At 30.5% G+C, this 15,762-nt stretch overlaps 1 protein-coding gene across 1 annotated transcript; it reads right to left on the reverse strand.

Annotated features, from left to right (window-relative positions):
- Nucleotides 1-9,260: 9,260 nt before the first annotated feature.
- On the reverse strand, nucleotides 9,261-10,667 carry LOC134707869 (uncharacterized). Its single transcript, XM_063567977.1, has 2 exons — nucleotides 10,598-10,667; nucleotides 9,261-10,031 (listed from the first exon to the last, which is right to left on the reverse strand). The coding sequence occupies exons 1-2, from the start codon at nucleotides 10,650-10,652 to the stop codon at nucleotides 9,385-9,387; spliced, it is 702 nt and encodes a 233-aa protein (XP_063424047.1). The 5' UTR covers nucleotides 10,653-10,667; the 3' UTR covers nucleotides 9,261-9,384.
- Nucleotides 10,668-15,762: the final 5,095 nt, after the last annotated feature.

Genomic DNA, 15,762 nt, shown 5'->3' on the forward strand with positions numbered 1-15,762 from the left:
GTAATGAATAAAGATTCGTTCAAATGCGATGAATACCTAACGGCTTTCATTAATATGGCAGCAACTCATTAATAGAGACATCATGCAGAGCAGGTTGTGTATAATAACGATGACCATGACTGCGTCTACGTCGAGGCGTAGAGTGAAAAATATTCATCACATTCACCGAGATACAAAACGGACTATATATAATACCAATAACAACAGTATAAACGAAGTATCAATAGTGTCAAACAACTTCAATTCATTGACAAACAACGTAAGCTGACAATTTCAAATCAGACGGTTTTTTTTTCTTAATAAACACTTACCTAAATGTGCAATATCAGAACTAATAATAATAAGATAACTGTTTAAACGAAGTGGCTACTTAAATAGCACAGGCAATTCAAGTATTCAATCGAGGAATGCTGTAGGTGTAACAAATCATTAGCGACATATGGTGTTAAGCTTTGTTCTATTTTACTGAATATGCAAACATTGTTTGGGCGTGCAACATCTTTCATCTTTAGTTACATTTTTGCACTTCTAAAATATATTTTACAACAGCCAATTATTACCTGTACATGTAGTCTTTTAAATAAGAAAAAAACAATAATAAATTCTATATTCTATATCTACAAAATATGAACACAATTGTAACCAATTTTACGTTTTCAGGGTTGTTTTAAAAGAAACCCGTTAAACCCTCTACATAATGTGATTGACTGAATGGTATTCAGCTCCACTTTCAGCATTATTTTGTTTTATCGTGCCTTTCAAATATCGTCATGCGGTATGGAAACTGATAGTCATAGTCAAATAATATTGGAGTCGAGCGTAGCTGGCACGTCCGGGATAGAGATAAAATCGTATGATTCAATGTTAAAAGCTGTTGATACAGTAGATTCAATACCTAGATCACTTGACAAACGGGGATTTCTACATTGTAAGATAAGATAAATCTAGGTAAATCCAAGTTATGATTTTCCATAAAACAATGCAATGGTATCTTTATTTCTATGATTGGTCTATTGATCTCTATTGTGAAATCTTATATGTGTGATAAACTGGTATTTATGTAAAACTAACATTATACATTTTCAGATATCGACGGGGTTTCTTTCGTCCTTAGTCTTTGTTAGTGAGTTGTTTTAATTCATCCTATTGGTACACTGTCTGGGTGAAATTTGTATCAGTGGTATTTTATTGAGAATATATCTATATTTAACATACCATGTATTTTGAAAGCTGAAATAAGCGACAACGAAATAAGAAAAAATATTACTTTATTTGATTATGCAATCGTCAAATGTCACACTTGTTATCATTCTTTAATTGTTTATGCTTGATAGTGTGTCTCTTATATTAATTATTAAATGTAGTAGATAACTCAATTTTTTCCGTTTTTGCGTTGATAGTATACGCTGACCGTACATTCATAGAGATATGATGTATAGAAGTTGTGATAATGCTGTTACCATGTTTAACCATCGATTCAAATACGTTTACCTGTTATGAAAATAGTTTCAAGAAACTTTGATCTTTTTTTTTCATCAATGCATGAATGTCATCAAAGTACTTCAAAGGTACTGACCAGTGATGCAATAACATATGATTTGTAACAACTTTGTTTTTCTTCTTTTATCAAATTGATTATATAAATTGTGTACTTCTTGATGTTGTACTTGATGTTGTAACATCTTTAATAATTTAAATGATAAACAATAGCAAACCTTCAAATAAGTAGACGTTTTGGTTTATACAATTTTTAATACTCCTTATTGAAAAACATTGTGTGTCGATGATACAAGGTATAGAACAAAGTAAAATCACAAAAATACTGAACTTAGAGGAAAATCAATTCGGAAAGTCCATAATCACATCGCAAAATCAAATAACAAAACGCATCAAAAACGAATGGACAAGAACTGTCATATTCCTGACTTGGTACAGGCATTTTCAAATGTAGAAAATGGTGGATTAAAGCACAGATAGAGCACAGAGTTTTGAACCTGTGATCCTGACTTTTTTTTAGGTAATATGCATTCAAAGAACATGGGGTTTAGTGAAGTTGCGATCATTCTTCTAACATTTCCTATCCTTAATACAAAAATCTTTGCCGGATATTGATATAGAGTATGGTTTTCAGAAACTGTGATATTTCCTTTATCATTCAATACAATATTCTTTCCCTATATTGCGGAAACGGATGATAAATGCAGAAATTATAAACGTTATGTTTTGACATGTTTGAAGATTAAAACAATTTTGTTTTTGTATAGATATAAGCGTCACTGATGAGTCTTATATAGCAAAATGCGCTTATGGTGTATTAAATTATAAACCTGGTATCTTTGTTACTATTGTTATATCATATTAAGGTTTAAAGAAATAAAAAATACTAATTTGTTGTGTCATAACGGATAGGAATTATGGTTTACACAAATGTTAATCATTTTTTCAATATGTTTCGTAGGTTATAGCTGAACCAATATGCGGTTTGGGTTTTGCTCATTGATTACGGTTGTACAGTGACTTATAAATGTAAATGTCTATGTAGTTTTGTATCTGGTTGAATGTTGTCTTAAACATGTCATATGGCTATTACGTCACATCTTCTTATTTTATATTGATTATTATAACAAATGTATTTGCCTGATATATATATTTAGTATTGTTTACAGAGACTGTAATTTATTTGGTAGTATATCATTTTGTCCTAACATCTTTATAGAGTGTTCTGTTATAATCGTAAATTAAGGCTCATTAAATTATTTCAATGATAATCACACGGTATTCAGATATGATTTGTAACAGACTTTGTTTTTCTTTGTTTATCTAATTGATTTTGTAAATAATGCACATTTGGATGTTGCATGTGTAAAACCTCAAATTACAAATTGTCTAGTCTAGACAATTTCATATTGTTGAATATCTTATTCAAACTGTCTTAATTACCTATATTGATTAAAATAATCAGCAAATGTTGGATGGAGAGTTGTCTCATTGGCACTCACACCACATCTTCCTATATCTAATGTCTCTTTGAAAGAGTCAATAAAATAAATGTAAATAAAGGGTAATGATATAATTTTCTGTTGAATATGAAGATCTTGAATTAGTATATCCACGAAATGCGTCATACAATTATTTATATCCCATTATTTGATTATGAAATAAATTGTCTGTTATAGTTTTTAACATGTTTTAACCTCACCTAATTGTTGTGTCTGTTCTAAGTAAGGAGTCTCTAATCTTTGTTGGTCTTGTATGATTTTTAATGTTATTTTCTTTTGGTATATTTGTTATAACTATATACTAGCATACTTTTTTTTTATTATGAACCAGCTGAAGTACGACTCCGGGTGCGGGATCTTCTTGCTGCATGTAAGACCCATGGGTAACCTTCGGCTGTTGGTCGGATTGTTGTCTCTTTGGCACATTCGCCGTTTCCATTGGCTTCGGCTGTTGGTCGGGTTGTTGTCTCTTTGGCACATTCCATGTTTCCATTCTCAATTTCATTAATCATCAAAACAAAATTATTGCCTGGTATGGACAGTAACTAAACTGTAATTGTTCTTTTATTTTTTCAATATGTCATTTGGCCTTGCTATTTTAATAACATACATGTACTTTATAATATTCACAAATTAAAGAAAGGGCACACAAATACTGAACTCAGAGGAAAATTATCAACGGAAATTTCCTAATCAAATAGAAAAAACAAAAGCTCAAACACATCAACGGATAGAATAACAACTATCATATTCCCTACTTTGTACAGATATTTTGTTATGTAAGAAATGGTGGATTGAACCTGGTTTTATAGATAGCTAAACCGCTCACTTGTATGACAGTCACATCAATTTCAACCGCATTGAAAACGATGCGCGAACAAAACAAACAGAATTAACAGGTAAAAATGTCAAATTTCCAGCAGTCACCAATCACTAAAAAGCATACAAAAATGAAACAAAGAAACACAAAATAACATAAATATCAAGCATATTAGAAAACAAATAAAGATAAGAATATACAAACCTACCACAGTACAATAACACAATGACAGGATTATAAGTACAAATAAAGGTACACAATATATGTAACGAAGAGACCAAAAAAAATGCATATAAATAAAACATAAAGCGAAAATAAAAGACATGCAACAAACAAGTTTTCGAAGTAACAGCCAAAGGCATATAAATAAAGCACATTGGCAAAATGAAAGACATAATAACGAGAATATCATAAACAAATTAACATAATGTACAAGTACCACAAGTATCTTACATGTAATACCGTAAAACAACCCAAATATCTTAAAAAGGAGCACAAAACGCCATCAATCATGTATGAAGTAAAAGTACTTTAATGATACTAACAAGATTTGCAATCATGATTTTAGAGAAATGTGCAATGATATATTTCTCTGTGACTAGACATGCATATGAAAATCTTAATTCGTATATCCACCAAGTGAGTCATACAATGTTTAGTTCTCCTGTATTTGATTATGAAAAGATTTGTCTGTTGATTATACAAGGTATTGACCACAGATTTCTGAACTTGTGACATCCTTCCTATAATTGGTTATGCAATATGTTGAGACTGTCATACAAGTGAGAGGTTTAACGCTATAAAACGGGTTCAATCCACTATTTCATACATAAGAAAATGCTTTAACTAAGTCAGGAATATGACAGTTATTGTCCATTCGTTAGATGTGTTATATCTTTTAATTTTGAAATTTCATTAGGGACTTTCAGTTTTGTATTTTCCTCGGAATTTCGTTTTTTTTGTGATTTGTCTTTTTACATGTCCATTCATAGGAAATTTGTTTTTAAAAAGTTGAAAAAATCCTTTCACAAATTTAACTATTGATATAAACATTCAAGTATGGTTTATGGTTTACATCTTTCGTCATACATATATATATGATATTTTGTTGAACATAAAAAAGAAGATGTGGTATTATTGAATAGCTATATAGGTAAACGGTTAACATAACTGGTTATGATAAATGGTATAGATATAGAGAATAGTTTACAGAAACTGTAATCTTTCTTTTATTTATTAAAAAGTCTTTTTGTCTTTATATATTTATCAAGAGAAATGCTTTAATGATACTTGTAAGGTATGCAACCATGATTGTTGCTCTTGCTTTATACAGACTTTGTTTTCCTTTACGAGTTGTCGTCGTCTATACAGTACTTCCGTCAATTTAGAATCAAAACACGACGACGAAAAAAAGGGAGAGGGCTAAAATAAATTGTCTTGTCTCGAAGTACTTATACATTTTGAAACATATAAAAAGAATTTCTTGAGAGAAGGCCCGGTAAGACCGCTTATTGACCCAAACATTTAGCCGTTTAACAATAGTGAAACTTTCAGCTATTTATTGGAAAATAAAAATACTTCTGCCACATAAATATGGGCGAGTTTTGACAATACAATGCACACATATCGGTTACTAGCATCATTTAGTCATGCTTAATTATAGAAATCTTCAGAATTTTCGCATTTGATTTTAATTTTAGACGGTTTCAGACTTCAATGGAAGTGGCCGCATTTGTGTTCATTCTGAATATTTAAATGTAAGTTGTATTTGATACATGATATATATTCATATGATAAAGACAATGTTTCGATCAGTTTAATTGAGGTCTGGAGCGGGAATGTCAGTAACTTCTTGTAGTCTTTTGTTAATTTATGTATCATTGTCATTTTGTTTAGTTTCTTTTGTACCTATTCATATGACTCGGACTTTATTTGAACTGAGTTTTACTCTACGTATTGGTGTGTGGTTGTTTTTCTACTTTGGGGTAAAGGGGAGGGTTGAGATCTTAAAAACAATGTTTAATCCCGTCGCATTTTTGAAAATGAAAGAAGATTCACAAATGAAAGAAAAGGAACAACAGCTTTTCATATACTCATATGTAAACAGAAATCAAATAACTTCAATCATAATGATAAGATATGCATTGTTGATTAGTAGCAGTCTTTGTCTTGTCAAATTGTCAAATGGTCATATGGCAATTGTAACATCTGTTATGATTCAACGTTCATTAATCACTTCTTCATCAACAAATTCATTAGATTTCAGTAGCAAGTTTTCTTATATCTGTTAAGACATTTAAAAATGTATATAGAAGTGGAATGTGAAAATCTTTAACAACAGGTGAACTGGTACTTTTCTAAACTCAACACCCTAGAAAACAACTCAAACACAGAGTAGAAAACGTCCGAAGGAAACTTTAAACTATATAACATATCTCATTTAGTTTATTAGGCTAAATAATAACTCTTATAAACTATATTTTATAAACTATATGAGATAGTGTTAAACTATATGAGATAGTGTTAAACTATATGAGCTATTTTATAAACTATATAAGATATTTTATAAACTTTGTATTATAAACTATATAAGATATCTTATAAACTGCATAAGACATGCTGTCAGCAGTAAACTTTATAAGATATTTAATAAACTATATAAGAAATCGAATCAATATTTCTTTGATATCTTGAACTTAGAATAGATGGTAAAACGGCTTGCCATACCAAAAGATGAACCGGGTGGACTTATGTGATCCAAAAGAGTAAGATCCTGCAGCCATATAAGAAATGCTGATTAGTGTATTTTTGGTTTGTTGGTATTGATAAAAAAAAGTATGTATTGTAATACATGTATATATATATATATGAGTAAATTGAGATATTATGAATACTCAAAAAGACAGTTATCCAACACTCAATAACTAAGATGTTAGTTTAGTCTCCAATTACAATAATTCATGTTTCTACTTACAATTAGAAAAACATTTTTTAAGTTATGAAAGAGAGCTGACCTCTGAATTTCCTTCTTTGGACTGTAAATATCAAGTATGGTTGATGAGACTTGATGGATTTGGTAGATTCGAACGTATTGAATTGAGTCTGATTTACTTTCAATGCTTGTGGTAGATTACAAATATCCAAGTATACATATTTGTTTATGGACAAGCTGAAGAAAGCCTCCGGGTGCTGGAGGTTCTCGCTGCACTAAAGACAGACTGGTGGACTTCGGCTGGTGTCTGCTCTATGGTCGGGTTGTTGGCTCTTTGACACATTCCCCATTTTCATTCTAATTTTTTTTTTGTACCAAATATTAAATATAAAATTACATATTTGCTGTCGTTTTATTTACTGAAATATAATATTTATAAAATACAAATATGCAACTTACATAATGGTTTACATTAGAGGACAACGAGAATTTACGGCAGCTTAAAGAGGGCACTAAACGATTTCCTACGTATCTTTTCGCTCCAGTTAACAAATAAAACATGCTTTGTTATCAAATTTTATATATTTTAGGTGATTTTCAACTTATTTGCATATCGAAACCGACTGCTAGCATACACTTCCATATTGAATATCGAATAACGAATAACGAACCAGCTGCTAATTTCACATACAGTTGTGGTATGGTCAGTTGCTTTTTAAATCTGTTAAGTGCAAATATAGCGTGTTATAACAAACATCCAGCAAAGTGTGTCATTTAAATAAATGAAACCGGGTGGCAATTAGCATTATATAACAGCACTCGGTTGTAAATATTATAAGAGTTCTTAATTAGGGGTCCTATGACTTCAACAACAAATAACAGTAGTCTCAAATAACGACTCTACAAAACACAATTATAAAATACTATATATACTAGTGCAGCGAAAGATAACTCTGACATGTTAATGAACAAGTGTATCGCACTAAGTATAACATTTTAAATAGAATAATATTCTCATTCTCTTTCACATCTATATTTTCCGTCTCAAAGACTCAACTTAAACTTGTGTCTTACATTTATTAGTTTATACATCTCATAAGCTTAATTGCGAGAAATGTTCTGATATCATCTTGAATATGCATATTCTATTATTTTCTTCCAAAAGATATACAAGAGAACTAAAATCAACAATTTATTCAAATTCACAAGAAGGAAATACACGTAAAAATAAAGGCCAAATGACACAAACCAGTAAACCAAACATAAACAAAATAAAGTCTGAGCGACCCGAACCCAACAAAAACAAGGGGTGACCCCATGTGCTTTGAATGGTAACCATGTCCTGCTCCAAATGTGTCACTTGTTGCTTACGTAAGTACAAACCGGTTGACTAGTCTTAAACATATCCCAAATGTGCTCTTGGTTGTCTTTACATTCTATCGTTTTTGCACACTTAAGTGTGATTGTCGGGTTAAATTATGACATGTTGTAAATGTTTAAGATTTATTTAATCGATATTACTCCGTGTCTTTGTTTTTCAATTCACAGTTGTTGTATGACCGTCCGTTTGTAAAGAATTAATCTCAAATTGGTTATATTTGCTGTTTTAAAATTGCAGTGATATGAGAGTTATTTTGCTCCGTGTTAAAGGCATCATTGAAACTTTGAGATGAAGAATAACAAGATCGGTTCTATTCCTATTGTTTTCTTTTGGGTTTCTTTTTTTCTTTTTTTTTTGCTGTGCATTTGAATAAATAAACTCATCAGATTTGCTTTAAATGCTTTGGTTTCAGAAAAAACACCAAAATCTACATTTAACCCCTATCTTCTATTTTAGCCATCGCGGTCATCTTGGTTATTTGGCCAGGTCACTGGACACATTTTTAAAACTAGATACCCTACTGATGATTGTGGCAAAGTTTGGCATAATTTGGCTCAGTAGGAGAAGATTTTTGTAAAAGTTCACGACGACGGACGAAGGACGACGCACGACTGACGCCTTCAGGCCAGGGGATTAAAAAAAAAACGGAAATAAACAAACAAGAACTTTCAACATACTACACAAAGAATAGAATTGTAACACGAATTCCACCAAAAGCTTGGGTTAACTTGCTTACTTTGAAAGGATAAATATTGTCGTCTGCTCCACATACGACATTCATACTGTTGGTGATGTAAAGTAACACTCATAAAAATATAAAACGCTACCTTCAGGCGATGTCGTAAAAGAGGAAAAGAGAAGGCTACGACAGGTATGCATATAACAGATATTACATAAGGATCATCCAAATTTGATAGGGTTTATAAAAATTTGAAGGAATGAGATCAATATAAGATGACACTCAATTTTATATCAATTCATAATTTTGTTCCAGATCTGTCAAGAAATATGTTTGTTGAAACGTTTGATTTTTTCTGAAATACTGACCATCTGAGGCTCGTGTAAAATTGGTATGCTGAGGCATCATCTACTTGATTCTTTTCACGTTTAATACAGAAAAGATTAAAATTCTATATCAATACATATTTTATTTTGGTATCTTTACAAATATAAAAAACTATCATAATATCACAATATTTGGATAAAGTTAGAATAACATTGCACAATTTTCTGGCCTTTGATCATGTTATAATTATGTGTAACCATTGACGCGAACACATTTATTGCATCCATTTACGTTTTGACAATCCTCATTGAAGTTGCATTGTTTCCTTAAAAAACAAGTGTCGACACAGCTTTTTGGGAAAATTCGATGAACTGAACCACCAGATACAATACGGTCAAATGAATCACCTTGGATGATACGACCTGCTGAATCGCCTCGATTAACACGGCCTACCGAACCGCCTGGAATAAGATTATGTACTGAGCCGCCTGGAATGATACTATCTCCTTTGCCGGCTAGGGTAATACGATCTAATGAACCGCTATGAATAATACGATCTAATGAACCTCTTCGAATAATACTATCTCGATTACCGCCTAGGGCAATACGATCTACTGAACCGCCTGGCAGAATGTGGTCCAATTGGGAGTTATCAACCATTCTTTGGCAAAATCTTCTGCAATCTTGTCTTCCTGTCAATCTACAACTTCTTAAGCATCCCGATGAGACTGTATTACCAGGAAGTATTGAGTCTATTGGTACACGATCAAGTGTTCCAATGACTTCAACAGCTCTACAAAAACTATTACATCCTACGGTTTTGCAGAAGTATCCTAGTCCACAACTTCTGTCACTTAAGCATTGTTTATCACATTTCGGCTTCATTGAGTATTCTGTAATATAAAAAATAGAAATTGTTATTTTATTGAAAATTTCATTAAATGTAAAATGTCGAAATTTAAGAGGAATGTTTTTCTTTCTTTCACTCGGTTTTCGTGTTTTTTTTATTTCTTGAATGTTCACCGTTATTATGAACTGGATGTTTGACTAGTTATATAAACATTATGAAAGAAATGTTGACCATTCCTTTTAGTGAAATTTTACGTTTAAATATCATACCCAGAATCATGCAGTATATTTGAGTTATTCACTACTTCTAATTTGAAGTTGTCTCATTGACATTCTGTGAGATATCACTTTTTCATGTAGACATATTGCTTAAAGAAAAGTTTATTTGCAGTACTTTTTTCGACCTTATTCGAAAGTTTTCCACGATTCCGTTATTTTTCTTTGATTTTTTTCTGGCTTCACCTCTGATATCATACTTGATAAACACTGTACACATGAGAACACTTTGTTCGTATTAAGTTATAAATGAGATAATTTTTGGCTTTTTGAACTGTGGACTACAAAGCGAATCATAATTACTAATATTCTATATTTTATATAAAATACAAACCTGCAAAAACACAGGAAACAAATCCTAGAAAAATCAAAACAGCTTTTCCCTCCATTTTAGCTGAAAAAAATAAATAAATGAAATATCAGTATAAAAAAAAACTATAAGCTGTTGATTTAAATTTTAATCAAAGAAACAACTATGTTTGAAACTTTGAAAGTATTTGCGAAAAAACTTGAAAATCTAAAACAAAAATGTGCAAATGGTATTAGGTCTTTTTAAACGCCGAAAATAAAGGAAAAGTAAGTATATATTTGTTTAGGGGCCAGCTGAAGGACGCCTCCGGGTGCAGGAATTCGCTACATTGAAGACCTGTTGGTGACCTTCTGCTGTTGTTTTTTATTTGGTCGGGTTGTTGTCTCTTTGACACATTCCCCATTTCCATTCTCAATTTTATTTTAAATCAGCATTAATCGATATGTTACTATTTAATATTTATATTTATTCAATCAAACGCTCTTTTCATGTTGAATTGAGTCCAATATATGAATTAATATATTTGTTATAAAATACTTATAAGAATACAAACTTTTGAAAGGATCAATTCAAATATAAGGAGTCATTTCAAGAAAAAAAATCATATTTTGAAATATTTTTTTCTGATCAATTCTTAATTAGTAAACACAAATGAAAACTTGAGTATCTGATCAATAAATACTGAAAAGATTTTTTTTTCTCCAAACATTAAGATTACTTACGTCAATAGTAGACTTTCAAAAGATGTTTTTCTCCGCTTAGATTGAATCATTTATAAGTATAGAGAAAAAACTGTTCCATTCGGAGCCATTGAACTATACGAGAGGGAGTGAAGTGACACGTTTTCTTGGTTTGTACCCGCGGAATGGACCCTACTAAAGATAGAAGTCAAAATCATAGCATATTTCAACACGTTCTTTTCCTAATTACTCAAAAAACTATTGAAATAGCAAACTGTTATCGTTTAAAATTCATCCACCATTAGAGTTTTTATCATTCCAATAAGGAAAATGGATCGAAGTATTTTTTTAGAGTAATAAGGAGTCTTTGACCATTTGTTATAAAAAAAAATGAGTTCTATTTTTAATTTGAGATGTTATTTGCATCGGGAAAGGATTCTGTAGTTGTTAGAAAAATCTCAACAAAGCTAGCGGGCTTTTAAAAAATTGGTACACGGAAAGAAATAGGGCTTAACTAGTTCTTAAAAAAAAATAATTGTGCCCAATAGATTCTTTATAGAAATATCTTTCGATCATTTGTTTACTAAGAAGGGCACATTTCTAGCACAGATCTACACTTAAGATACCGCTTAGTTGCGATTTTTTTTATAAACCAAACTGTTACATTTGTATTTTGATAGATTTTTTAAATGCATCTATTCAATTTCAAGATGAAAAAAAAAAAAGTTAAAAAAAAAATATAGAAAAAAAAACTAAACAAATATAATAAAAGAATAACAACCAACAAAACGACAAGAAGACAAACAGCATTAAACACCATTTTACACCGAGGAAAAGTTGGAATACGACCTTTGAAATTTGGTTTTGTAGAAAAAAGAGTTTTTTGCCTCCATGCTTTCAGATAAAATAAAAAGCTTCAATGCCTTTAAATTAAAAAAAGAAAGAAAATAAATAGGCTGGTGACAAAAAGTTTCACATTGGGATGCTTAAATTATAGATATTGTTGATCGATCTGAGGATTCTTATATATCATATGGACCTTTCAGATACTATATGCATGTCATATTTTATGAATATTGATACGATAATACTTTTGAAATTATACGATACTGATTTTACGTACACAAACTTGAGTTTTTTTATGCATTTACAGGGCGCGATCGTTAGATTCCTGAATGTTTCTTTATAGATTTTTTTTTATTTGTTTGAAACTTTTGTCAGTCTTGTTTACGAGAAAGTTAGGTCAATCTTTAAATAGATTTCAAATATACAGGACATATTGATTTCAAGATTTATTAAATTGTGATTTGTTCTAGACCTAACGGTGATGTTAAAAGAGGCCGAATATACCATGTTATCAAGACCAATTTATTGTAACTATTAAGTAACCAATCAACAACAATTAATTGATAAGGAATTCAGAACTGTTTCGATTTGATATTTACAACTAGGTCGTTTTTAATATTACTTTTGTTATACCTGATACAACTTGAACAATTTTACTAAGCAGTGAAAAATGTAGAAATTTGGTGATAATTCATAAACTATTGTTAACAATAATAATAATAATAATAATAATAATAATAATAATAATAATAATAATAATAATAATAATAATAATAATCTGTTATTCAATAATAATTTTAAAAAAACCACACACAGAAACTACAGTTACTGCATTTGTTCAAAACTTTTTGCACTGATTATGTATATGACGTGCTTGTTATACATGTTATCTGATTTATTACTTACAAACCACAAAGGAGAAATGACATGCCCTAAGTGTGTCGGTTCTACCTTTTAAACTACGTCCTAGTTGAGGTCCATGAACTCCATCAATCTATGTTTCAATTGCAACGTTTTACAAAAGCTATGTAAAAGTTTATATTTTCAGGACTCCACCGGTTTCATTTATAAAATTAATTCATTGTACATTAAAATAAACTACACCTCGTATACACTATTTCGATACTTTAGGCTTTTCATTTGATTTTTAGTTTTGCAATATACAGAAATACATAGAATACAATATAGTCTGTAAATTCCAAGTAATATTTGGTGAAAATATGCAAAACACTTATGAAAACAATTTCTTCCACTATGAAATTTTACTTAAACGAGAATAGCAATCCTACAAAATACCGAAATATATTATATAGTTCAATATTTAATGCTCTCTCAATATCTAAAATTTTCTCAAAAACCTTTGATCAGAGTGTAATTGCATACTGACTAAAAGCTATGTCTATGATATGCTGAAGTACATTTAATTTGACAGCAGCGGAAAATACACAGCGAGAGCAAGCTACCAAATATAATCATTTTTTTAACTGAAGCATAAATAAACAACAAAACATTAGCAAAATTGTTTCGCTATAGTTACATTCGAACCCAAATATTAAAATCCTAAGTATTTGTATTTTGCAATACAATTAAACATTCCAAAAAAACCCAGTAACTTCAGAATAGTACCTATATTTTACCGAAAGACAAACTAAGACCCTGTTTACACTGGTAACGAAATTTGATCAATCTTTATTTATATTGATCTTGAAAAGACCAGTTCGCGTTCACAGATAGGTTGAGCTCGATCTTATTTAATCTAATGCTTTTATACTACAACATAAAAAGAACCGGTCAGACCTTTGTTTTTTCTATCTAATATAACAAACACATTAAAAAAGATGGATCGCAACCGATCTAAGCGTTTACCCCCCAAAAAAGATCGATTCAAATAAAATCGATCTTTTTAAAACCACCTTTTGAGGTAGATTGAAGATCGATCTTACCTGTTTACACTGGACCAAAGTTCGATCTTTGTAAAGATGGATCTTTTTGTCAGTGTAAACGGGGTCTTACTTGCAACCTTAAACGCCTTTTTTAAATGGATAATATTTCATCTTTAAGATGCGAGAAATTGCATTTTGATACGTGTGTAGTAGTACTAATGCATACATACGGAATACTTTGAAGGAACATATCATGTTTTTTAACCTAATAAACAAATAAATAACAGTAAGAGGTTTAACATTGTTTTGCTCTTTTAAAACCACAATGACTAGCCATTCGATTTTATTTAGATTATACTAAATCTTGGACTGCAATTATCAATTATTGATATCATGTTAAATGTTTTATGTTTATCAAAAAATTGTCAAGCTATTGTATTGTCTGCAGTTTCTAAATAAATATCTCTTTCTTTATTAAGTCAGTCAAAATTGATAATTATAAGATGGGTAGTTGTTACTCATTCCTTTTAGCTTTTGATTTTGCCATTTGATTAGGGACTTTCCGTTTTGAATTTTCCTCTGAGTTCAGTATATTTGTGATTTTACTTTTCATTTGGAAGGTTATGTAGTGTAGGAACTTCCAAATGTAAGACAGCATTTCTAAATTTATGTTATGTTATCTGTTAAAATTATCATATATTGAGTACGTAGTAATGTGGTATTTTTTTAATGATTACCTGATAGCTACAAATGTATACCCTTTTCTTATTTCCAGTCTGTACATTTAGGGGTGTTTTACAGTAGAATGTGTACCTTTTTAATATCGTTTTTGCATATGATCAAGCTGCAAAACTTCATAGGTAATTTTTACGTATATAAATAATGATGAAAATAGAAAGATTGACAAAATTGATTTACCGTATCATCAAACAAGTCTAGTCAAACTGACATTGCTATATTTGAAATTGAAACCATTAACTTCTTAGTAGGACATAAACTGAAGGAGTTGTGTAACGCGGACCTTATAGTTTTAGTCGTTTTATTTTCTAAATTCGCCGTGACTCCTGATAGTGCTATTCGGACTCAAGTCAATAGTATGCGATTGTTTTGCGACACATTTTCAGAGCTTTCCAAAAAAAAAAAATATTGTCTGATTATTTTTTACTCTACTAGAAAAAACACAACGGTATCCCTACTATGTTTATAAGTAGATCTTTTTAAGGCTTTTATGAAATAGTTTGAATTATACATATTTTGTTTGTATGCTGTTTTTGTCTTTGTATTTCTAACTCATCGCATATTTTCCCTTATTTGAGTTACAGCTTTTGATAGAATGTTTTTCCCTTAAGAATTTCTCATCACAGTGGAATGGTTTATGCTTTATTGCTTAAACAACTATGGAATGAACTAACTGATTGAACATATTAATACCAACACCGCATGGAAACAGAGACGACCGTTTTTGTTTATTGTGCAACCAACAACAGTTTAATGGAAAACAATGATATATTAACATTAGAAAATACTGTCTGAACAAAAGCAATAATTTTCTGACCATACATTCTTAGATTAGTTTTGTGGTTAGATTATGCCGGATCATAATGTGTTTATGTTGAATGTGTTTTTAATGTAAGTTTGACCTTTCATTTACAATTTGATTGATGTCGCATTAACAAGTATTTCAAAACGTACGTCACACTGGCAATGAACCGTTTATTTCCTCTTGTACATTGTATATAAGGTATCAACTGATAACAGATATCATAGAAAATCACTTTAC

This window comes from Mytilus trossulus, chromosome 1 (assembly GCF_036588685.1).
Source record: "Mytilus trossulus isolate FHL-02 chromosome 1, PNRI_Mtr1.1.1.hap1, whole genome shotgun sequence".
Classification (NCBI taxonomy): domain Eukaryota; kingdom Metazoa; phylum Mollusca; class Bivalvia; order Mytilida; family Mytilidae; genus Mytilus; species Mytilus trossulus.

Excerpts from the sequence above, each read along its gene's own strand:
- LOC134707869 (XM_063567977.1), bottom strand. The coding sequence starts at position 10,652 with ATGGAGGGAAAAGCTGTTTTGATTTTTCTAGGATTTGTTTCCTGTGTT. Across the intron at positions 10,032-10,597 it reads TGTTTCCTGTGTTTTTGCAG|AATACTCAATGAAGCCGAAA; the intron begins GTTTGTATTTTA and ends TTTATATTACAG.